The following is a 26621-nucleotide window of genomic DNA, read 5'->3' as shown; positions in this document are numbered from 1 at the left end:
TACCTTTCTGGGCAACCTGATCCACTGCTGGACTGTCCTCCTGGGGAAAAAGTTTTTCCTTCCATTTGGTCAGCACCTGTCTTGTTTCAATTTATAGCCACTGTCTCTCCTCCCACCGTGTACCCACCACCGTGAACAGTCTGGCTCTGTCTTCTCCATAACCTCCTCCTCATAGGTATTGGAAGGTTGATACTAGGTCCCCACAAACCTTCTCTTCTCCAGGCTAAATAAGCCCAGTTCCCTCAGCCTCTCCTCACAGAGGGGCAAGTGCACCAGCCCCCGATAATCTTAGTGGCCCCTCACTGAACTGAACTCACTCCAGTGAATCAATCATTTTCCTGTATTCGGGGGCCCAAAACTGTTAACACTAAGATTGCAACACTAATATTGTCTTTTTTGAGCTAAGCTTTCAACTAATTGCCCATACACACTTCCTGAGTTCTTAATAACATGAACTTGAGACATTTCTGGATTCTTTCTATTCTAAAATTTCATGTATGACTAAATATCAGATTCTACCATACGCATTAAAATCGTACACAAAATTACTTTTACCATACAACCATAACTAATGAATTAAAGAAAACGCACCCACTTTTTTTAAGTGCATAAAAGACTATGAGAACTAAGTATTCAGTAATGAAACATATTGTTGTATTTTACATAAATCCAAACTAATACAGAAAAAGGAAACAACGAGGCAAAAGGAGACAAAGTGAATGACCAGCAGCAATGCCATGCTGGAAATCAATGCAACACTGTTATTTGCTAAACAGTCATCTAAATGCATTGTGCAACAGAATGGACATATATGTGCATACCTCCTCTGGGCAATGAATCATTGAAGAAACCTTCAATGGCTTCACATGTACTCCCATCTCCTCCACAAACACGGCATCTATCTTCCTTAGCATCAGACCCCAAAATATTATCACAACCTACATGCTGAGAACAGATAAGAACAAATACTTTAACAGGATGATGGTTTCTTGCACCATTATCTTCATAGTTTTTTGAAGTGTTTCTCTCAAGTTTGAGATATTCAGTTGTTCTTTTTATCTACTCTGTTTTTGATAGCTATTACCGTAAGCGGGTTTTCGCTTACCAGAGGAAGAAAATAAAAAAGTAGAACAATCCACATTTTGGTTTGTTACCAAATCTTGATTAATAAATACTTTGTATTTCTACTGTGACTTTCAGGAAGGGATTTCACAGCATTTTACAAACAAGGTAATTATTACAGTTATCAATAAATGATTAGTGACATTTTTATTTAATATCAGAACAGTTAATTGTGTTCCATCTATATTGCTTTGTTAAGGGAAACATTTGCTGTGTGTTCCTTAAACATTTATGCAGCATAAATAGTATTATTGTTCCCAAAGGTATTTACAGCTTCATAGACCATCTTTCCACATCCTCCAGGCAAAACTTGAAATTATTTTTATAAGGTTGAACATAAAGTATAAATTACTTCACTGTAAGAATGAATGCAGAACGAAACTTAGTGAAAGGCTGAATTACATGCTGTATTGGATAGGATTCAAAAGCCTTTGGAAAAAAAGAGAGAGGTGTCTATAACTGATCATTAAAAGTACATTACATTTCTGATTATCTATTTGAGAAATCTATATACGGTGAACAATGATTAACTCCCTATAACTTATTGATTCATCCCTATTACAATGCTAATGAAAATATAGACAGCTGGATCCTTAAAAAAAAAAACAACCAAGAATGAACAAGTAGGATGTAAACAGAATGAACGCTGCAACTTGCCATTTTTTTCTGGGATTTATACAAAAAAGGAGGCAGCTACATAACTTGGTTTACTGTCTAGCAATATTATCTACCATCTTGTAAACAGGTAATACATAGGTCATAAGAGAAGTTAAAATACTTTAAATAATTTACGAAATAGTATTATTCTAACCATTTACATTTCAATTTTCTGATTCACCAAGAAGACAGAGACCCAATTTTATCACATAGCTCATTCTCAACTTGAGTTTTAGTCTGATTATTAGTTTTAAAAGATTTCTCAAAAGTACTAAAATCTTCTTATGTATAAAGTACACCAGAATTCCGCATGTTATTTCTTGTGCTTTTTTTTGTTAGTTTACTAATACATGACAAATGCTTTTTGATCTCATCATGTTATTCAATAAACATACATCTTCAGCACTCAGTTTAGCAAAGCACTTAAGCATTGGGTTAAGCTTTAGTTATGTTAGTGGTTTCAGTGAAATCAAATAATTTTTAGAGTCACCAGCGCTGTTCAGATGTTTAGACTTAAGTACACAATTAAACGCTTTGCTAAACTGAAGCAGCAGTGGGATGAATATAACCAAAAATATGTCACAGACCTCCAATTCTCTGCAAATTCATGCAATGCAGTTCTATAGGAATCTTACAAGATAATCAGATTTTCAGTAAATGGCAAATACTTGCATCATTATACACTTTTTCATAGAACTACCAAGCAATACTGACAACTTTCTGTTTCAATTACATTAAAAGCAGAATTGTTTGCAACAGGATGAACTAGTTAGAGAAACAGATTAGTATGTTCACATTTACTGTTCTTCAGCTGGAGTGGTGTTCTAATTGGAATGATGGAACAGGCCTTGGAACAGGGCAAAGAATCTGTTCATCTCCTGTTGCCCTTTCTACCAGTTCTTCAACAGAAACCACAAAGCAAGAAAAAAGAAGACAAAATGAAGGATTCTATGAATGTCTGTGAGAAGCTACTGAAATTCAAACTATTTGTCTTATTTATGCAATACCTTTTTTTCTTTTTGTCTCAATCTTACTCTTTCATTAACAACTTGACTTGTAAACACTCCCATTTCATATAAGTAACAAACAAGTACCATAATTAAATGTAGGAAATAGCAGACACAACAAAGTAATCCAGAAGTATTATATAAAACATTTGTAACCTTGCATTCTCCATTGATACAGATATCCAGTGAATCAGCACTGCACTGAGTCCCATCTATTACTGCAGGAGCACGTTCAGTGTAAAAATTATAACCTTCAGCCAAGCAGTTTAATGCACATGGTTTAACCCCACCTGGACAACAAAAACAAAGGAAAAAAAAAAACAAAACAGAATTCTAGAAAAGTTAATAATTAATTAAAAATATATATGCATAAACAGATCTGAAATGTATAATCTTATCTCATACCTGACACATATACTATATACACTTTATTTTACTTCCCTTTATTGATTTCTCTATTTGACTCTTCTTTCTTGCAAAAATGATTATTTCTCATAGTAAGATATAGCAGGGATGGCTGGCTCCATAATGATTCCTTTATGTTAATACAACCCTAATGATTATTGAACAATTTAAAACAATAAGGACACCACTTCATCATTTGAAAAACATGAATAACGAAAGAATGTAGTGCTACAAGTACGTCAGGGTAAATTTCAACAAGATCAGACTATTTCAATTAGGAATTTAGTCCTATTACTTGAATTACACTACAGCTCAGACCACGTGATTACAATGGTCCTTTTTAGGATTTTGATCTAAAAAAATAAGAATAAAACTATTCAATCCAAAAAAAATACAAAAGCACAAAGGGGAACATGGACTTATTCACTCAGGGTTTAGAACAGGAAAAGACAAAACAATCAAAGAGCAACCTACGAACTTTGAACAATGACAGAAACATAACTAAGCTTGATTAAACTGACCCAAAGAGAAAAAGAAATTACAACCCTCTTCCCTGCCCCAAAATACCCTTTTAATGCACAGTGCAATTATTTATAATTCGATTGTTGAAGTAGTCTTTAGAGACTCTTATAAATGCTTTTTCCTCTTCCTCCTTTTCCTACTCTTCTGACCTTAAGGAAAACTTATATTGAGTTTTTTTATACTGAACTCATCACCATAGCATCAAAGGCATTTACAGATCACCTATGTAATCTCTAATTCTATTGCAACTGCAGGTGGAGAAGGGCTCCATATTTTAAAGTGGAGTCCCTACAATTATGCTCACTCCCCTTCACAGTAAAACAAAACTCTACCAGAACAGAGATGGCTCTTCTGTAACATTTTCAGCAATTGACAAAAGTACAAGCTTAGAAAACTTCACTTGTATCTTAATCAAAACATTCAATTTACAAACATTACTTTATATATAACATTTATATAATTTTGAAGACTTCACATATGATAACATTTTTGCAAAGCTACACCATACCTCCAGTGTAGGGTTTCCAGTTATAATACTTTCCCCGGAAAGGCATATTGTCAAAGTCCGCACATTGTTTTTCTCGAAAATCACGGGCCCCTGGAGGACATGGCTAAAATAATAAAGACAAAAAAAGATTAATTTTTTCTGAATATCAACATAAAAGGAAATACTTATATGCTTATATTACAAACATAATCATGCAAGAAACTAGGAGGTGGTTCCCTGCTTTATCTTGTGGCTCTGATTCTGACACTTGCTTTATTGCTTTACAGTTGAAGTGTCTATTTTGCAATCTTAGGCTGGCATGAAGTAACTGAAGTAATTTAAACAAAGGTAAGTTATATAACAGTTTCCATAAAACTGGACAATCTAAGTCATGTCAAACTATGCTTCATAATCAATCCAACAGCTATCTCCTTATAAACACACAAAAACATCTGAAAAAAAATTAAAACACAAAATCATTTTGGTAAGAGCTCTAGACTCAGTTGTACTGTACTAAGCAGCTGTACTGAGCTATGTTTTTAAGACATTGAGAAAAAAATTAAAACATTTTCTAGAGAGCTGTATCACCTTTGCTTACTTGTAGCCTTGACAAAAGCATTGTATTAAGGCTGAGAATGAGACCAGGTATCATGCTTGGTCTTGATTCTTACCAGTCTCCAAGCATGAAGAAATAACAACTACTTTGATTTAAACTTTCAGCACTTTGCATTACCAATTACGAAACTGAAAAATAGCTTTTTTACTTGGAATAAGGGTAGGTATAAGCGAAATTCATCTCAGGAAAGAATTATGGGAGAAACTTAATTCTTTGCTATTTCTCACATTTTTCATCAGCAAGTTCAAAATAATAATGACAACTAATCTTGAATACACCCAGAATTTAGATAGCACATTAAACATTGTTATCAATGTTTAAGTACCTGCTGCAATTGCAAGCTTCATCAGACAAAGTATTTGAAATACAGATTAAAATAATTTTTAGACTGAAAGAGAAAATAATTTGTTTGACAGAAATTAGAGGTGTTAACAAATATTACTACTTTATGAGCAACAGAAAAGTCCGTTTTATGGCAGTTTTACTAGTCTTCCTACATATCTCAGCCAGTTAGCGTTGTTCAGGAATCTGAAATGCATTCAGGTGAAAGGGTCTGTATAAACATGCATGATAAAAATTTACTGCATAATTCAAATATTAACATAATAATTATAATTTTCAGTATACATTAATCAAGCCAGCCCATTGCAATGTGATTCAGAAACTACAGAATTTTTCTCCAATTTTCTCCAAAATACTGGACATTAGACAGTATTGAAATTTTAAATTTTCTCTATGTCACTATTATCTCCTTCTAATTAAAAATACATTTTTGAATATAATACATTTACTGGTAAAAAAAAGGTACTGTTGCTACTTTAATTCAATAATCCTTCAGATCATAATAGTGAGAATAAAAAATAACTATGTAAATAAAATAAGAATTTTAAAAAAAATTAATTAGCAACACAAATTAAATTTGCCTCTTTGCATCATATTCTCCAAGCAGTAGAAAGACCAGTCTTGACCTACCACAAAGCTTGAGTCCGAATATCTCTGATACTGGTCACTACACCCTATTCTTCAGTCCCACGTACTTAGGTACTAATTTACATGGCTGGTATTTTAACTGCATCAAGTTACCCTTACAAGTTAATTAAATTACACACCACCACCCCCAAATGAAATCCTTTTTCTAAATAGTTACACTAGGACAAAACAATAAAATATTAAGATTAGTAAAGAAGGATCACGACTTCCATATTTATACTCAAAAAAAATTCTTGCAATCTGATCTTTGAGATGTAGTCTTACTTCTCTTGTTTGATGGTGATCTTGGATGTATTTTGAGGCAACAATATCATCTTCATAAACGATCTGGATGATGGGGAAGAGCACATCCTCAACAAGTTTGCTGATAACACAAAACTGGGAGGAGTGGCTGATACGCCAGAGGGTTGTGCTGCCGTCCAGAGGGACCTCGACATGCTGGAGAAATGGGCCTACAGGAACCTCATGAAGTTCAACAAGGAGAAGTGCAAAGTCCTGCACCTGGGGAGGAACAACCCCATGCACCAGTACACATGCTGGGGGCTGACCAGCTGGAAAGGAGCTTTGCAGAAAAGGACCTGGGAGTCCTGGTGGACACCAAGTTGAACATCAGCCAGCAATGTGCTCTTGTGGCAAAGAAGGCTAATGGTATCCTGCGCTGCATTAGGAGTGTTAACAGCAAGTCCAGGGAGGTGACCCTTCCCCTCTACTCAACACTGGTGAGGTCACACCTACAGTACTGTGTCCAGTTCTGGGCTCCCCAGTACAAGAGAGACGTGGCCATACTGGAGAGAGTCCAACAAATGGCCACAAAGGGCCTGGAGCATCTCTCATATGAGTAGAGGTTGAGAGAGCTGGGACTGTTCAGCCTAGAGAAGGCTCGGGGGATCTCATCAGTGTGTACAAATATCTGAAGGGAGGGTGGAAAGAGGATGGAGCCAGGCTCTTTCCAGTGGTGCCCAGTGACTGGACCAGAGGCAATGGGCACAAATGGAAACACAGAAGGTTAAGGTTCCTCCTGAACATCAGGAAACACTTTTTTACTGTGAGGGTGACCGAGCACTTGCACAGGTTGCCCAGAGAGGTGGTGGAATCTCCCTCCTTGAAGATATTCAAAAGCCATCTGGACATGGTCCTGAACAACCTGTTCAAGGTTTGAGCAAAGGGGGCTGGACAAGATGACGTCGAGAGGTCCCTTCCAACCTCAGTCATTCTGTGATTCTGTAAGCAAAGCGAAGTCTTTCTTTTACCCTATTAAATATTGATTCAGTTTTTGCCACAATTTAAACTAAAATCACTGTTTGTATCCTCTTTTCTCCTCAAAGACAGCTCTGGAAGTCTCAAAGAAAACCAGCTACACACAAGCATGCTTAGCCTGGAATCTCACTGCTGACAAGAACAGCAGACAAGGCTGGGAATACCTGGGAGCAGTTAAAGGAACTGTGGGAGCAAAGCCACTCATACAATGTTCCTGCTTTCTTGATATTTTATCTGGTTTTTGGTAGTCCTGCAGATTAAATTCTGGTTTCCTATACTGCAAGTACTGTTAAATTAATTTCACAAACTAATATACCAATGATAGCAACGCTTTTACATAACCCAGTGTCTTTGGCTCTAAAAATGCAAATCCATCAATCCATAGACAGATTTGGTGACCTCTGCAATAAAATAAGTTTCCATTTTAGTGGCTAAGTCCTCTCAGTGAATGCTGACAAGTGCTAGCCCTTATCTCAGGATCTTGCTCTTTGTCCAAATCATTAATTTGAACATACTGAATCATTAGTTTTAATCCAGTTTCAGGTGGATTCAGTAAAGTTTTCAGGCAGTCCTTTTGAAGACTACAGTTACCAAATGATAGCCTGAAACCTGAAACATTCTATATAAGCATAAAATGCAACTTATACTTAAATTTATTTTTGTTCCATAATTTTCCTATCTTTTTTAGTATCTCACTAATACCTGAGAGGAAGTAAAACTAAAGACAATGTCCTCAAGAAATGCATTCAAAATCATAGATATAGAAATGCAAAAAGGTTACTGCAAGGTAAGCTACAATATGCATTTACAAAATGTCTGCTCTTTGGCACTGTCTCTCTGCGTACGCACTCTTCTCCCAAAATAAATGTGCAATAATTGCTTCTCTTTATTGAGTAAAATAGTTCACTTTTTTCATGGAGTTACAGTATGTACACGGATAACTCTTGTCAACCAACAGGCTGCTTGTTTTTCCAAATGCTCTTTTAGGAGACTGCAAATCATGAGGTAGGAACCTAACAAATGTATAAGAACTTATAATCAGGTCTGAAGAATGTCCTGAGAAGATGATGATGAAACAATTAAAATTCTGAGTCAAAAAAATACTGACTTTAAGAAGAATATCAAAATTTTTAAGATTGAAGCGAAAATAAATCATCTAAAGAGTGTTAACAAATCATTGAATCAATGTTGACATGACATCAAACATCTTAGCTCACAGAAATCTGTTTATCTTGGAGCTTCAAGTCAGGCAGACTTCAGTAGTTGAAGTCATTGGGTTTCCTATTAACAAAGAGCTATACTACACCTCAGAGAAGATGAGAAACACAGCCAGAAGGGTGACAGCTGAAACTCAGGTACTGTTCCAAGAGGTAGCCCCTCACATGAATGCATTTTAGAAAACTAGGCTTGAAAATATTTAAATTATGAAAGTAACAAACAATATCTGTGAATGTATGCATAAAGGAAGGAACTGACAAAAATCACTTGCCTACATTCTGTTAAGAGAAAAGGCTGAAGAACAAGAATCTTTTAAAGGTATGTATACATACATACTTCTATACAAATAAAGCATTCACAGAACCTGTAAGCAAAACATGTTTCTTATCGTGTTTTTAAAATTAGGAAGCTTTTAGTTTTAGATGTGTATGAAATTAAGCTTCACATCCTATACATATTCTAAATCAGACAATGAGTTACTTTGAGTAACTATTTGCCTTGCAATTCTATTAGCATTATGGTTTTGTGTTTTTTTTTTTAATTAAAAATGGTTAGAAAAATACATAATGTTTTGTAAGGTGTAGTGTGGTTGGTGGAAGAAACTAAGTTTCTGATGAGTGTGTTCTTTCTACCACCCTTTTGTTTCCAGAACTCATTAGCTAATGTTCTTTTCTGCTGATCTCAATGTTTCCATTAGCAGATGCCTTTTGAATTAAGAAGTCATATATGGCTTTGGAAGTCTTGATGAGAAATATACCTAGTAGGAGTGTGTGCGCTGTTTCCAAAAAATGAAAATGGTCAAAAGAAAGGGCAACAGAACTAACTCATCTCTGAAAGAAAAATGAAGTCCAAATGAATTTTTTTTTGTTTATAAATAGTAGGAGCTTTAGGGAGTGCTACATTTAAAATTACAGATGGGCAATGAATGTTGACACTGCAAAAAAAACTTCAACAGAAAAGATGTACAAACACCACATTTTTCATAAAAACAATGACAGATTTGCATGCTCTTAATGGTTATATTAATCAAACATACCATTCCATTAAAAATGTCAAGCACTAAGGACTATCATAAATCTTGAAAAAAAAATCCACTAGTCTCAGCAATTCTTAGTTATTTAGAACCCTAAATATTACTATAAAAGAAATGGACTACAATCATCAAAACCATTAAGGCAGTAAATTTAAACTTCTGTAAGTCACACTATGTTTATGCACTGGAAAAACATACCCAAAAAATATGCTAAAAAATGATTCACAGTCAAACTGTAAGAATAGTATTTCCAAATTGCCTGGCCCCAGTCTGCTATTGTTCAAGATTTGTTTTTAAGACCTAGACAATGAAATGCAAAGTTTCCTTTTCGATTTCTTGTTTAAATTATTGATTGAAATCTGAGGATAGGTAGGGAACACACATTTTGGAAAAGAGGACTACAATTTTAAAATATTTTGATAAATTGGAGCAGTGGTTTGAAATAAAGCAATGGATGCAAATTACTACACTTGGGTAGGAACAATCAACAGTGCAAGCACAAGCTGAGGAATGACTTCCTAAACAGCAGCTCTTTAGAAAGGGATTTGGGCATTACAGATCAACACAGACTGAATAAATATTGTCACTGCTGTAAGAAAAGCGAACACGATACTGAAATGAATAAACGGAATCTCATCACTAAGATGACAGACTTAGTTCTAAGTTGTACTTAGCTCTGACAGGCCTCAGCTAGAATCCTGTGCAGAGGTTTGGGCACCACGCTTCAAGATGTGCACTACTGCGATCCCAAAGGCTATTAATACAGAGATTGTCTAGTGTAAAGAAGACCAGGAAGAGACATGATAGTGGTCTGCAAACACAGGAAAGGCTGTCACAAAGGGAATATGATCAGCTGTCTTCTTACTGGGGACAGAGTAAGGAAGGGTCTTAAAGGGTAGGAAAACATACACTATATTTTAGGAAAACTGTCCTGACAGTAAGGATATTAAAGAATCCTACTGATATCTCCCTGACTGGAGGTATTTCAAAACAGATCAGCCTAATAGGTCAGCTGCCTAACCATCAGTTGAGAATTGTTTAATGACAGTTGATTTTGCCTTTGAGCCAGGGAATAGCCTGAATGTCCTCCTCAGATACCTTCTAGATGTTCCTTCTGTGACCCTATAAGCTTCCTCTCAGTAATAAACAAGTATAGAGAGAATAAGGGAAGCAAAACCAACTAAGAATAAAACTGTCTGAAAAGTGTCTAACAATAAGAAATAAAATATGATAAGAATAAAAGAAATCCTAGCAACATTTCAATTATATCACTAGGTAGCTGTGGTATGATTGTTAATAACAAAAAGCATTAAAAAATTGTTGTATATTTGTGAGGGAGCAGATTTACATATTATGTAAACTTTCTTGTATACTAGTTACTGTGGCAGATGCTAAATAATATCTGTTGGAGATGAACATTTTAAATAAGAATGCCTGGACAACTACCTTGCAAGAGTCCTCAAAGAGTTAAGGGAGGAGAGCTCCAGTCTGCAAACGTGAATTTTTAAACAAATCTTAGACTGTACGTACAAACTGAAACAGTGCTAATGTAAAAAGTTCATTATTTGAGAAGGACAAATAGAATATTCTAGGTTACAGTTTGCCTGACATCAATCCCAAATAAACAGAAAAGTTGGTAGAGACTTGACTGATACAGGTTTAAAAGAAATATAAATAATAATACAAATCAGTATTTTGTATAAGAATAGGTTTTATCAACTAAAACTTTTTAAATTACCTGGTAAAATTAAAAGGATATTGGAATATGCTTAGATTTTTATAAGGCACTTAACTTAGTAGTGCACAATATCCAGACTAAAAAACTAGAAACAAACCTGTACTAGTTCAGTAAAGCACACAATAAATTTATTAAATATTTACTGACACATTTCAATAAGGAATTATCACTTAGTTGGTGAATTCATAGGTGAATTTCCTATCAACTGTAAGAACGAAAAATATGTTCAATGTTACTCAACATTTTCATTTGTGAATTGGAACTATAAACAAAATTCTTGCTTATGAAGTTTTCCAATTACAAAAAGACCATCTGAGTGAAAATTAAGATGAAAGTAAATTAATTACAGCGTATCATCTGGTAAGCTGGATTCATTCAAATGAAAATTGCACAAAGACAGCCAACCACAAAGATACACATCTATGGAAAAAATAAGACAGTCAAACTTTCAGAATGGTGCGCTGTAATTTGGAAGGTTGTATGACTGGAAAAGTTTTACAGCTCATACTGGACAAGCAGCTCAGCTTCAGTTTCTCTCACAACACTGTGCCCAAAGGCCTAACACACTTGGCTGTATACTTGTTATGAACTGTCTTTATTTAAGAAGAAAATTAAGACAAATTTGAAGCTAAAATAATATGGAAGCCTGTTTATGTTTGTACTGCTACTGACTTGGAAACTTACTAGTGAAATTCTTTATTGGTGTGTACTTTTTTCTGGTACAATTTTTAACTTACTTGAATTTGTAATTTTGGTTCATAATTTGATTTTATACATTTATACACTGTCCCACCCCCTCAGTGGTACTTCATTATTTGATGGGCTCAGCTCTAAAATGAAACTGCATGACCATTCTGGTAACACAAGAACCAGTGGACACCTGATGGCAAAGCATCAGGTTTAAAACACACCAGAAGAAATACATTTTCACAGAATGTATGAGAGGATTGTGTAACACATTAGCACTGGAAGTTATAAAGGTATAAAAAGGGTAAGAGGGTTTAAAAGTGGATTCATGGAGGATACTTCCATTTGTGGCAGTTAAGCAACATGGTACAGATATGATGTGGAGCTCAAGAAATCTTTTAACACCCAGCTTCTGGAAACTCATACAGTATATCCATGGAAAAGTCATGCCTTGGCAGCCAAAAGTTTATAATTTTTCCCTAAGCAGCTGTTATTTGCCACTGCTGGGAGACAAGACACTGGACTAGACAGACCTTTGGTCTGATGTGGAATGCTCCTTATTCACCTTAAACATGGATGCTCAAGTTGAACTCACTCAAAGCCTTAATGTGAAGACACCAGCTGGGCAACACATTGAGATAGGGATACCAACATTTAGCAGAACGTGTAGGGTGCTTGCAATATAGAGGTGCCCAACAGGACTGTTTGCAAAAAAAATGCAGAATTCACAGCTTTTCTGAACTGGGAAAAAAATGCATTCATTGCTGCTGAAATGAAAAACAGACAAGTTGAGATTGTACTTTTACAGTGGAACAAAATTTACTTACATCAGTATTACAGGAGCGATACCGCTTCCTTTCTCCAAGACAATATTTGCCTCCACCTGAAGGCCTGGAAAAACATGTTTTATGTGTTAGTATATATATTAGTATAAACACAAGTTCATGATATATATTTATGTATTATTAGTATAAATACAAGTCCAAGAGATATACTTATATATTATATAACATATAAATAAATAAATAAAGTACATAGAAGTTTTAAGGTGAGATTTTAAAATATTTTATTTAATAAGAATTGTAGCATTGACTTGAATTGGAGCAGATACAAAACAATACCGGGTACTTGAAAATCTTCACTCATATAGTATTCATCTAGTTTGCACAGGTCCCAAGCAATACAGTTTAATTGTATTTTGAACATACTAAAAAGACATTGTTTTTAATATTTGCTTGCTTTGTAAAACCAGAATGAGAAATGTGTAAACAACCTACATGATACTTTTTTTTTTTAATCTTCTTATATTACACTTGAAAATATAACAAAATAAAGAAACACTGTCTGCTAAATACTGGAGCCAGCAGCAAAGACTGCATTTTCTAGTTCAAGAATCTGATTTGAATTAAACAGTATTAAATCTGAGGAAACTCCAGAGTAAGCAGTTTTCTATTAGTGTGATTAAGACACTGGCTCTTAAATTCTCAAATTGTTCAAGAACCTTATCTATCTTCCACAGAGGTCAAATACTGAATTAATATTGACTTAAATGGAAGATTAATCAGACATCAGATCTTTGGCTCATATCTTAAAAGCAGAATGGAAAAAAACTTGGTGTTTGTTTTATAATAAAGAAATAAAAGAATTTACAATTAACTAAAAAGAAAATCAATACTGTTTTTCACATTACAGATATTTAACCAGGCAACACTATCCTAGAAACTCAAGTTAATTAATGAACCAAAGGGAATTTTTTCCTAATGCAGACACACACAAAAGAAAATTTAAAAAAATATTGCATTTACTTGCTGCACTGTTAAATATTTAAAATTTAATCATCTTTCAGCATACCAACTGATATACATGGTGACAGGAGTAGTTAAAAAATCTTAGGAAATTACTCATGCTCCAAACAAACATTTCACTAGCATTTTTACATACTGCTGTGAAAAAATTAATGTTTTTAATTTATTATTCTCTCAGTAACAGTCTGAATTGTTATCAATGCATATGGATAATTTTTGCTTTTGAATTCATTCAGTAAGTAGTGATATTTGCTAGATTTGATCGATAGTTATTGCTAATGATAGGAGGTGAACAGACCACCTCAAACAGCAGTAATGTGACATTATGATGTCTGTCTTGCAGAGTGCAGTGGAAAGCTGAAGTACAGTCTAGCTTGCAAAACATGGGTACAAGCAACAAAGAACCGAAGTGTGCAGAGAGGAGAAGAAAGGAGTGACAAAAGTCACAGAATGGATTTTCATGAAATAAGCACAAGAGCTTCATGTTTTCAAGAAAAAGTGGTCTTAAAAACTAATAATGGTGATGGAAATAGAGATTATGGGACATGACAAGAACAAAGTATGGAGTAATAAAACCATCCTTCCGCTAAGACCTATAGCTGTGATGAGGTAACCAGAACAGGGCAAGCAGTAACAGAAAAAAAGCAGTGATTCATTCAGCAAAGAACAGCAATGGAAATAAGTAAGCATTCCTCATCTGAGAAGCGCTAGTGACAGAGAGAGGAGCACTTACCTGACAGACCTTCTCTGGAACAGCGCTCAGGACACTGGGAAGTAGACAGATGAAAGGACCAGTACAGATACACACAACAGACCAAGCTGTAGTGGAGAAGCTGGCCCCTCTTGAGAGAGAGTAGATGGACCAATAGGAAGTAGTGGCAGGGAGAGAAGTTGCTGAATTGTTTTAAGAGTCAGTGGGAAGTCACAACTAAGTGTTGGATGTGATAGCATATAAATGTATTGTATGCAACATAATACTAATTATGGTTTATATGTAAGCAGTTGTATGCAAAATCTTGGAAATACTGTATTGCTTTTTTAATAAGCAACTGGCAATAGTTACTTTATATCCTAGACAAGCATCAGAGATAATGTCTTAAGAAGAAAGAAATCTATCTAAGGCATAATTTAAATATATTTTGCATGAACAGTAAGTTGCAGAAAGAAAACTGTTCTGGTTACTACTAAATATAAATCCAGCTATCTTTACAGTACATACATAACAGATACATTTAAAAATGTTAAAAGTATGTCTAGTGAGCTGCTCCTGTTAAACTGTTTCTGTCTGCTATTTTGAAGACAAATGTTGGCAAACTAGCAAAACATTTTTACAGATAACATGTGAAACCACAGTTTTGAATAACTTCCAAGTGTGTCTTTTTGTTGGCTCCGGCTTACTTTAGCTACTTACGCTGGACTGTCACAGTGTCTTAAAGATGAGGAGACTCCTCCCCCGCAGGTCCTGCTGCACTCTCCCCATATTGACCACGAACCCCAGCCCCCATCTATGCTCTGGGGCCAAGTGCCAAAAGGTACGCACTCTCCCTGATAACACCACTGAAAGATTTCACAAAAAAACCCACAAAATTAGCTTCCAGGCTGACAGAGTTATCAGGACAGAAAAATATAAGGGTCAGGCAATGACAATTATAGGCATTAGCATTCTCTGTATAGATAACAAGACTAATATTTTACTTTTTCTAGCCATGTTTAGACATTGGTGAGGGTGCGTGTGATTTGTTAATTGTCTTCACTAAGTCCTAAATTATAGGTCCCTAACACACACCAGAAATTAAAGCAAGCTTAAAATAAAGATTTTCTTTTTTCTTCATACATCCTCCTTAATGTTTCACATTAAAGGAACTGCAAGTAGCTTACAGTCTTTTAAACACTAAGATGCATTTCTAAGATTAGTTTAGTAAAACACCCTCCACTTAGGATTCATGTAGGGGCTTCATTACGCAAAATGAAAAATTCCCCCCGATAGTATTTTTAAGAAAGTATTCCCTTACATTTTAAAAAAGAAAATCTAGACTACATTACAATGGAAGAAGAATTTGTTGCAGTACTTCATTGATACTAACCTTACAGACATAATAAAAGTAGTGCCAAGGCATTAGACATGGTACAGAAAATCACTATATAATAGTGACTGACCATTTGTTCAGGGACAGAATGAACATGTGTACTTTATTCATGCAAACACTGAACCTTTGCAACATTGTTACTTACATCGGACATACAAAATGACAAACAATTCACACAATGGCTAATTGTTAAAATAAATTTATCATTTCCTTAGTCAGAAACCTTTTTTAAACCATTCAGAAATAATCCTGGAGCCCATAGTTTGATCCACATTCTAGTGTCTATTGCATTACTGAGAATCTGGAGTAGCTCAATTAGATAAGCCTTTCTTGCTGTTATTGGCTTAGGCAACAGAGTAGAGCATGGCCTCAGGTTTACTGTGACCTGAATCTGCACATTTCACTTCCAAAAGGTGGGCATTTGCTGTTTAACTCCCTTGAATTCCCATAACAGACACAGTATTGACCCTTTCCAAAAAGAAACCCAGACAACTTCTGTGTCCAAAATCAGCCATATGAATTTGACAAAAAGCACTGAGACATACACAGAAGACACGGACAGATAGACATATCCCTGTCCACCCATAAGCACTACTGGAAGACGCAGTATTGACTTTATACTAATCGATACAGCAAAGCCAAGTTTTCTCTTTTCCTGAGTCCTAAGGCTCACCTAAAGCCTCAGTCCCAGCAATGTGGGACATATGTAAACAAGTAAATGCAGCCACTCACAATGACCTGAATTACTCTGGATTTTTATGAAAGAAACTGAAAAGACAATTTAACATTCAGTCATTACTCAGAAAAAAAAAGAATTAATAGGAGTTTGATATGAACATGGATTATACAGAGTGTTAGTCAAAGAAAATGAATAAAAATCCTTAATTTTTCATTAGAAATTTCATTTTGAATAAAAAGGTACTTCTAGACTGTCAAACATGTCGGAGTCTAAGTGCCAGCTCTCAGGAATGTACGTTAAAACAATGAATAATAAAACGTGTAGCTTTTCATGAGCAAATGCACCTAGATACAAAATAGTTTTGCATATGAACACATACTACCATTTAACATTAATATAAGTGAAACCTGTAGCATTATTTTTCTAGCCACATTCATACTTGTTTCTTTTCTCAAAACATTTTTATCCTCCTCTTTTTTCTCTGTATGTGCTGTACCTGTTTTAAAACAGCTGTTACAATCCAGCACATTTCTGTTTATAAACCTCATCCTCTATCAGTTAGAGAAACAAAAAAACAGCATTCATGTGTCTACAGAAAACATATAAAGCAGACTATTTTAAATCTCAAGATCAAAATGCATTGCCTTTTCTACCAGGTCTGGTTGGGACAGAGTTTTCCTCATAGCAGCCAGTATGGTGCTGCGTTTTAGGTTTGTGACCAGTGCGGATAACACACCGATGTTTTAGCTATTGCTGAACAGTGCTTGCACAGCATCAAGGCTTTCTCTGTTTCTCACTCTGCTACCCCAGTGAGTAGGCTGGGGGTGAGAAAGAGGTTGGGAGGGGACACAGCAGGGACAGCTGACCTACACTGACCAAAGGGATATATCCCATACCCTATAACATCATGCTCAGCAACAAAAATGGGGGTGTTTCCAAAGTAGCCATTGCTCGGAGACTGGCTGGGCACCAGTCTGTTGGTAGGAGGTGGTGAGTGATTGCCTTTGCATCTCTTGTTTGTTTGTTTTTTCTTTCTTTTCCTTTCAATTACTAAACTGTCTCTATCTCAACCCATGAGTTTTTCTCGCTTTTGCTGTTCTGATTCTCTCTTCCATCTTTGGGGGGGGAAATGAGCGAGTGACTGGGTGGGGGCTTAGCTGCCAGCTGGGGTCAACCCACCACACCCTTCTTCAGAAAAAAAACCAAGGACACAAGATTTCATGGAGTTGTACTGTGGAAAGGAAGGTTTATCCTTCTTGCAGTTCTAAATTTACAACTCGGAGGTTTATGCCAATAAGCAGGCATCTGTCAGAGGAACATACCCTTCATATGGAGCGTCTCTTAAATCCAGACTATCACTGAATATCTGCATAACACATAATGCAGTCTGTATAGTGAACTCAAATATTTTTAGCTAGTATAGATATAACCACATGGCACAGTGTTTTGCAATGCCTCTAATGGTGCAATTATGATGGAGAATGAAGTATTTATGTGAATTACACATGAAGGATTAAAAATTTTTTGTTTTCTTCTCATTATAGTGATAAATTAAGTGATAATGATTTTATTTAACTAAAGACAATAATCCCCTTGCAGCATTCTATTAAAGAGGCCACAGGAGTACATGATCAGGTATCTAATGCTAAAGTCAAAAGCTAGAAATTAAAATGCTTCTAAGAGTAAAAATGTATGCTAATAATTTAATTTAAAATACATTATAAATATTACAAACATGTCAAAATCAAAGTTAATAAATGAAAGACACTCAGAGTTAAACCCCCAAACTCTATATTATTATAACTGTATACAATAGGCAGGTGCATTTCACCTGCCTTAATTTTCCAAAGCTGTATAAAATCCCTGTGCTCTGTAATTTCCTCTGTCATCCAAACATTTCTTTCTTCCACATTCCCATATTCCCCTGTAAAAACTCCTTAAATGCTGTTTTTTCTTCTCTACTGAAGTTAAATCTGAGGACTTTTTTTTACTTTACTTTCTTTACTGAAAGAGTGGTTAAACATTGGAACAGGCTGCCCAGGGAAGTGGTTGAGTCCCCATCCCTGGAAGTATTTAAAAGGCGTGTAGATGAGGCGCTTAGGGACATGGTTTAGTGGGCATGGTGGTGTTGGGTTGATGGTTGGACTCGATGATCTTAGAGGTCTTTTCCAACCTTAATGATTCTATGATTCTATGACTTACTGCTCACGTTGGCATCTCTTTTTAATTTTCTAGTGAAAATTTATCTTTCACCAGAGGCCAGTGATGCATAGAATCTCTGTCAGAGTAATTCAAAATGACCAAAATCTTCACTATTTCTAATGGGACTACAGAAATATGCTTTCTCCATGAATTATAGCAACCCCATCTGCTATAATGAGGTAAGGACTACTGAGTAACTAGTATATGAAGAAACAAGAGTAGGTGACAGCTATTTTAAAAGAACAACCCTTCATGAAAGATTTAGAACCAAAATGTTAATTCTTCTCTCCCACTGAAGAAGCATCTTTCAATTAGTTCAATTAGAAGGACAGTGGTGGTGCATTTGAATACATATAAAATGTGCACAAAATTTTAACCCTGTGAATTAATGTGAGCAGTCTGGGATTTTTCTTCTACAGATCATTAACAATAAAACAAAATATGACATTGTGGCACATTTGAGATCACTTTTGATATGAATTTTAGCTGTTTAACAGAAGTAAGATTTACAACAGTATGCATTTAGAAAACTCATACAGCAAGTACTGTAATAGTGAGGAAAATCAATTTCATTTTTCATAGGGAAAAAAAGAAGATGAATTCAATTAAAGTTGCCATCTCATCTTTAACAATGGATTTTCAATCAGTGCTTCTACAATTATTTTGCAAGGAAACTTAATGTCCAGTAATAACTTGAATTTAGATCACCACACAATCCAGCTATTTAAACTGTACTTTCAGCACACTGTGTTTTCACTTTTTGCACATTTTTCCCTCATTTAAATCCCTAGCATGGGTCTATACAATGATGTTAGAAAAGGTTACTTTTTTATTACTTTAAATTCAATAACAAAAATAAACATTCCTATCAGTTTTGTCTTTTTGTTTTATATGCACTATTTCCTCATCAGAGTATTTTTAAATCTATCAGTTAGTTTACCTTCACAAACACATCTTTGGGTATACATGACCAGAGAGAAGCTTCATGTATATTTAAAATTATTATTACAAGATTAGGAAAAAATGCACCTTTTTGAACCCAGACAATATGTAAAACCCTTCACCAAAGCATGAACATGTTAAAGCTTCAAAACAGAATAGATGTACAAGTTCTGTCAGTAGCAAAAGCCCACACTATTCTCTTTTCCTGTATGCAGAAAACAGCTGAGTAACCTTTATGGAAAACATTCTAAAAACCTTCAGGGATAGGTAGACATCTACTGTGGAAAATTTCAACCCAAAGAGTTAAAGTTTGGCAGGTTTATATAAGCAACTGAAAGAAGGTTTTATAATAATAGAGTGTTAAGCAATTTTAATTGTAGAAATCCCTCCCAACTCTGCCAATAAGACATTAATGCACACTGCATCAAATTTTGCTTTGAGTTAATAGTTACACCAAATTTACATCAGTGTAACTAAAAGCAGAAATTGACCCTCCAAATATGATAAAGTACTCTGGGATCTTGTTAGGCATTTAGAGCAGGGAACATAATTTATTATATATTTGGACAGAGCCCAGCAAAATAGGGCCTAATTTGGTTGTGGCCTTTAGGCGTGACTGCAACATAAATGTTATAATAATAATAATAGACTGTTATAGAATTGTAATCTATTATTTTGTCCTTAGTGTGTGGTGAAGAGAAATACGTATTTGGAAAGAACTTGCATTTTCTGGGGTTTTTGCTATCAGGAACTATTAATTTACAGGAACCTTTGAAGCTGCAGTTTATAGATACAATTCTCTGCTGTTTAAAGGCACGAACAGTTTACCTTTGTAAAACAATACCAATTCTCTCATTTCCCTCTAAAATCTAATGATGGAACAAGATACTGATGACTGGAAAAGATGTTTTGTAGAGAGCAAACTGATTAAAGCCTCTGGCAAATGGACGCTGCAATAGCATCTTAAAGCATCTTGACTTGTTCACTGTAGTCTCATGGTTTAAAAAAATATAAATTGAGGTAAATTGCTCCTTGTCATTGACAAGGAGTGGTGGTTCCAAAATAAACCTAGACTGTTGATTTAAGAGTAGGGCTCCTAGCATTTTCTATTACTCTAATAAAAGGTAACATTTTTGGTAGAATGTGAAGATCTCTCTATTTTCATTGGCTAAGTCTAAGAACTCAATTTTTTTTAAGTGTCCCCTTCAATGAATTTATATAACATAGTTTACCAATATTTCCAAACTCAACATGGAAAAGCCATCAGAATGACGCTAGGTCATGGGTCCTGAATGAAGCCATCAGCAAGGATTAATAAACTGTGACAGCTGCTCAAAAGCTTTCATTCTTTTTATTTAAACATCAGATTGCAAGTCAAAATGCAGTGTAATCTTTGTTGAAACTAGCCCAGCTAGCATGGCAAGAGTCAGAACAGACAACAGATGACAGTAGTCATTGTTAGGAAAAAAAATCCAATCTGGAGAAGTAAATCTTAAGAACACATGCAGCAACTCTTGGAGAGATACTGGAAATTGTTTAATATAATATAATAAGTTCTCTTCATTTTGTAAAAACCTGCATAAAATGTATTATCTTGAAAAAAGGTATATGTAATTCACTTTTTTCCCCAGTACATATCCTGTAAATTAACAATTAAAATATTTTTCTCTCCTCTTTAAGATCTGTATAGATTTTGCCTTGTAATTGAGAAATACTCTTTTACTATTCTTCTTAATCTAAAACTCATTTTCAGAACTTTGTCTGAAACTACTGATATATACAGTCAACATTTTAAAATCAAAATTCAAATGTTCAGACAGATACAGTAGCACTAGGCTTATCTATTGCACCACTGACTTTCTGTACTTTTCTGTTAGGTAGGAAAGTTTATCAGACTGCACAGCAAAATCCTTTCAAGCTAAACAGTTATGCAAGTATAACTGAATATTAAAGGAATAATTCAAAGTCAAAATAGAATGGTCACTGGGAAATATGGGCTTTTAGAAAACCCTTTTATTAAGGTAACTTTTTTTCTATATGCTTGTATGATTCAGCTTCTATCTGAAGGAATAAAGTTTTTTTTATCTTCTAACAAAATAACAGAGTTCAGGCTCTAGATCTATGTTACACATTTTCAGAGTCCATAACAGACCTAGAGTTTAACAGTCCTTTATGGAAGAGTGCTATAAAATTTAATAAAGATAAAACTAATAAGAGTTTTTACAGAAATTACTCAAAAAATATACAGAGTATGTAACAGGATTTTTTTTGATCCAGGCTATAGAATTTTATAGCAAGGATAAATAGAATCATAGAATCATTAAGGTTGGAAAAGACCTCTAAGATCATCGAGTCCAACCGTCGACCCAACACCACCATGCCCACTAAACCATGTCCCTAAGTGCCTCATCTACACGCCTTTTAAATACTTCCAGGGATGGGGACTCAACCACTTCCCTGGGCAGCCTGTTCCAATGTTTAACCACTCTTTCAGTAAAGAAATTTTTCCTCACGTCCAATCTAAACCTCCCCTGGCACAACTTGAGGCCCATTCCTCTCGTCCTATCGCTAGTTACTTGGGAAAAGAGACCGACACCCACCTCGCTACAACCTCCTTTCAGGTAGTTGTAGAGAGCGATGAGGTCTCCCCTCAGCCTCCTTTTCTCCAGGCTAAACAGTCCCAGTTCCCTCAGCCGCTCCTCATAAGACTTGTTCTCCAGACCCTTCACCAGCCTCGTTGCCCTTCTCTGGACATGCTCTAACACCTTGACGTCCTTCTTGTAGTGAGGGCCCAAAACTGAACACAGTATTCGAGGGGCGGCCTCACCAGGGCCGAGTACAGGGGCACGATCACTTCCCTACTCCTGCTGGCCACACTATTTCTGATACAGGCCAGGATGCCATTGGCCTTCTTGGCCGCCTGGGCACACTGCCGGCTCATGTTCAGCCGGCTGTCGACCAACACCCCCAGGTCCTTTTCCGACAGGCAGCTTTCCAGCCACTCTTCCCCAAGCCTGTAGCGTTGCATGGGGTTGTTGTGACCCAAGTGCAGGACCCAGCACTTGGCCTTGTTGAACCTCATACAGTTGGCCTCGGCCCATTGATCCAGCCTGTCCAGGTCCCTCTGCAGAGCCTTCCTACCCTCATGTTTTATTAAATTACATATATAAAATAATTGTTAAATAAATTCTGTAGGACACTTCCATTAGGATGCAAATGTATTCTGAACTAATAACTGTCTTTTTGAAGTCTTATAATTGCTCATAAGGACTTAAATTTTCTAGTTCTTTCTTCCTGTAGTCTTCAAACAATAAATTATTTGTACTCACCCCCTTTTCAATTCTCCCTGTTTGGCAAAGAGTACCTTCAGCTGCTGGAATGCTGTTGGTAACACAGCGGTTACTTTTGCTGAGGCACCAGAGCTCTCTACACACTTCCTAGGAAAGAAGGCAGAAGTGAGTTGATCAGAATAACAGCCTAAAATTGCTTCCAGTCCTCATACACACACGTATACACAAATTTGTTTTGAACATAGACTCTAAGAATTGGGCTGGAGAGATAAATCTATAGATGGTTGTGAAATACTCTGGAGCAATTTCAAAGGCACCATATTTTACCTAAGAATATTTTGCCAAAAAAAATCTGGAAGCATCAAATTGTAGACTATAAGAATGTGTTTTTCACACCTGTCATGAAGTAATGTTTTATAGTTGTTGTTTTCTTGATTAGTGCTAATACTGGGCTTAGTATATTTTAGTGTTGTTGTAAAAGTAGTCTTCAGATGTGCTATAGTATCTCCATTACTGTCGTTATCTGCTTCAAAATTCCATGGTAAAAGGATACTATTAATTTTGAAATATGAAACAGCAAAATTTATTTTTGTTTCCTTTATTTTAAACCAAAAAGTTTCTGAGCTCAGACTACTTGCACTCATCTTCTGTAACACATGCTAAAACAGTGCACATGTATTTAGTACTAATTGAGCTACGTACTAAAATATTTCCTTTAGGCTTTTTAGATTTGTGGCTGATATTTCATAAATGATTTAGCCTATCCTATTTCCCTACGTTGTCAGCGTTAAACAAACACATTTTTTTCAAATAGCCTTTTTTCCTACAATATTTTCTCATTTGGTTTTGCACATTTACTCATTTAAATTAAGACAGTTCTGTTGACATTAGAGATTCATTGTTAAAACTATCTAAGGGTTGAAATTCATAATGTGTGCGTGATCCAAAGTTGGCTGAAGAGTTTGGAAATCTTCATAGTCACTTCAGTTGCCTGTGGATTGGGCTATGTATGCAGAATGGAATCAGAAGTGTTTTGCTTTTATAGTAACTGACTTACATGATAATCTTTGTATTACTTTGTGATCTGTGTAAGAGTTCACAAACTGCTTATAGATATTTTCTATTTTTAAATATTTTTGGAAATTGGAAAGATAGATTTTTTAAATGATCTTATGATAGTCATTACTATTGCATTTTATTTAACAGCTGCTTGAAATCATACCCTACTAATAATTCTTGTACAGATTCTATGGCTGAACCTTGGTACAAAGAGCAAAAAGGAAAAGACAGTGTGAGTAAATAAAGTTATTAGGTCCCCCCAAAAAAAATTCATTATTTCTCTGAGGAAATGAATGAGTATCTGGCACCTAGGCTATCTTTTCTATACATCTCAACAGGAACAACTGTTAAGTTTTACCCTAAGATTCATGTTTCTTGCATTGTACTGCATATAGAAATTGATTTATTTATACATTATTCACTAGCAGCTGCAGTACCAGTTCAACAGTACAAGCTTTTCTTGAATAATGCAAAATTCTTTTCCAAGTTTAAAATCAGCTGGTGCCATTCTTGCAGGATTGATATATACAGCGTATTTAGTTTCACGATTGGTAGAAGCAAGATATCTTTTTAAAAATCCATTAAAAACATACCATATTAGAATGGTCTGAAATTATGAGGAATGAGTACTGATGATTTCTGGAGTTTCCATCCAATTTTTTACAATTAGGCCTAAGCTATTTCATTATATTGTTATGCACCAAATCCCATTCGGTGGGTGGCTCTCTGAAAACTTGAGCGAGTTGTGGAATAAATTGACATTCTTGAGCCTCTTTTTAGGAGAAATAATGCCACTTGTAAAAGCATACCTGCAGCCAATGTAGACTATCTTACTTTTCAAATTAGAATTTTTCGTTGAAGAAATGCAAACAGTATAAATAACTACTTACTTAAATCTGAATAAAACACTTGCTTTTGCCACTCAGCTGATAACATTTTCAGATTAAGATACACATTCACAAATAAACATGGTTTAAAATATCAAATAAAACAGGGAAAGCACAGAAGATACATCACAAAGATTCTTGAAAAATCTCTTAACTAGATTACAAATTTCACAACCATTAAGTTGTTAAAATTCAACACTAAATCAAATTCACATCAAAATCAACCATGAATCCAAACTTCAATCCAGTATTGATTTTAAAGTGAAAACCTAAAATTTGTTCCTTTCAGACACAGTATGAGGTGCTCCTATCATAATCCTGCCTTATATACTTTTTCATCTTACTTACTTGCTCATTTTGTTGAGCAAAACTTGTCTAATTTATTTGCTTATGTTTCATATGTGGTTTATATTATCAAATTATAATTAAAAGTGTCAGACTGTGACGATTCTACTTCTGACTCTGTGTTTATTTTGCATCTGATCAAGTTCAAATGTTTACATTAATAGCTGTGCTGACTTTGTGAAGTTTGTTCAATGTTCTGAAAAGCCAAAAATTCAACTGCATTAAGAAACAAAGATTTCAACCATTACAATATAGACAGAAGCAAAAAATCAGATCTGGATAACAGTTTGGAATTTGAAAACATCTATATTTCAGGGTGATTTGAATCCAGAATTCTGGTTTGTGCTCCAGGGTTTACTTGCAGAATTTCACTTTTGATATGCCTACACAAGTACACCATCTATATATTAACATAAAAGGGGAAGTAATAATTAAAATATGTATTTCATTGCCAGGCTAACATATCCACAAATGAGAGTATTTATCAATTTCCTTCCAATAGGAAATGCATTCTTTCCATATAATCAGGCTTTGTAGCACTGGACTTCTCCAAATTCACTGAACTAACATCTCCCAAACATTTTAATTCCAAACAAATAATCAGCTGAACTGTGTGAATTAATGGATACAGCACTCCAAAACTATTTTAGTCATTCATCTGTTTGCAGGATGATTCTAAGCATGTCAGCTCACCTCCCTACTCCATAAAATGAGAAAAATTGTTTCCTTCTTCCTAAATTCCTTTGGGAGATAGATAGGATGAAAAGCACTACATCAAAACTAGATATTATTACTGACATAGTCTGGTAGTCCTTATTCAGACCTTAATTTCAGCAGGAGTTTGCCTCAGTAAATCCCTAAAGACAAAATGAAAGTAATGTAAAATTACTATGGGCTGTATCATACTATTAATATTTGAGCAAAAACCTCTGCTTAAATCAGAAAGGAGTTCTGTCCGAGACAGACATACAATATCCCAAAATCAACAGAATATTTCCTTATGGAAAACTATGTGAAACACAGAGGACTTATTAACTAAAATAACACAATGTATCAATTCATAGAAATAATTCATACTAAAAACAAGAAATGAAAGAATGTATTTTTGTAATTTCTTTTAAACATAGCCACACTTATTTAAAAAGTTGTTTATTTTCCCCTGCTGCTTTGCATTTAAAAGAGTAGAGTTTGAAGTACATTCTTGATCAGCCTGTACATGAAATGAAAAATAACATTAATAGTCATTTGAAAACAAATAAGAGATCTAAAAAGAAGTGGAAAATCCATCTCTGCCCTTATTTCATTAAATGAAAATGAAATTATACCAGGTACTACTATGGCTATATCTTCTTTATTTTCAGTTGATTTTGGAAAGTTAACAGAGAAATTCTTCTAAGGTGCATAAAGCTTTCTATTCTCCAGCTCAACCCTATACTGGTACTACCTTAGTTTCATAGTTATTGATTTGAGATATTTCCTTATTACCACTATCCTATCAGTAACGTCTCTAAGCAGCTGTTTTTAATAAGCCAGCCTTAAAAACATATGAGGAACTGCCCTGGAAAGGTCAGGCCCAAAATCACTAG

The 26621-nt window shown here is 35.0% G+C and overlaps 1 protein-coding gene across 3 annotated transcripts in view; it reads right to left on the bottom strand.

The window, feature by feature from the left end:
* The window catches only part of LOC143172281 (A disintegrin and metalloproteinase with thrombospondin motifs 6-like), a 221438-nt gene that overhangs the window by 47934 nt on the left and 146883 nt on the right, over nt 1-26621 (bottom strand). For all 3 annotated transcript variants that reach the window (XM_076361520.1, XM_076361521.1, XM_076361519.1), the window contains 6 exons: nt 22784-22891; nt 14956-15101; nt 12567-12630; nt 4222-4324; nt 2943-3076; nt 822-945 (listed from right to left, as the gene is read on the bottom strand). In XM_076361520.1, the coding sequence (XP_076217635.1) occupies nt 822-945; nt 2943-3076; nt 4222-4324; nt 12567-12630; nt 14956-15101; nt 22784-22891 (679 nt within the window). The remainder of the gene's footprint in view (nt 1-821; nt 946-2942; nt 3077-4221; nt 4325-12566; nt 12631-14955; nt 15102-22783; nt 22892-26621) is intronic.

This window comes from Aptenodytes patagonicus, chromosome W, assembly GCF_965638725.1.
Source record: "Aptenodytes patagonicus chromosome W, bAptPat1.pri.cur, whole genome shotgun sequence".
Lineage (NCBI taxonomy): Eukaryota > Metazoa > Chordata > Aves > Sphenisciformes > Spheniscidae > Aptenodytes > Aptenodytes patagonicus.
Note: the sequence above shows the minus strand (reverse complement) of the source record. Positions and strands in the feature narration are given on the sequence as shown.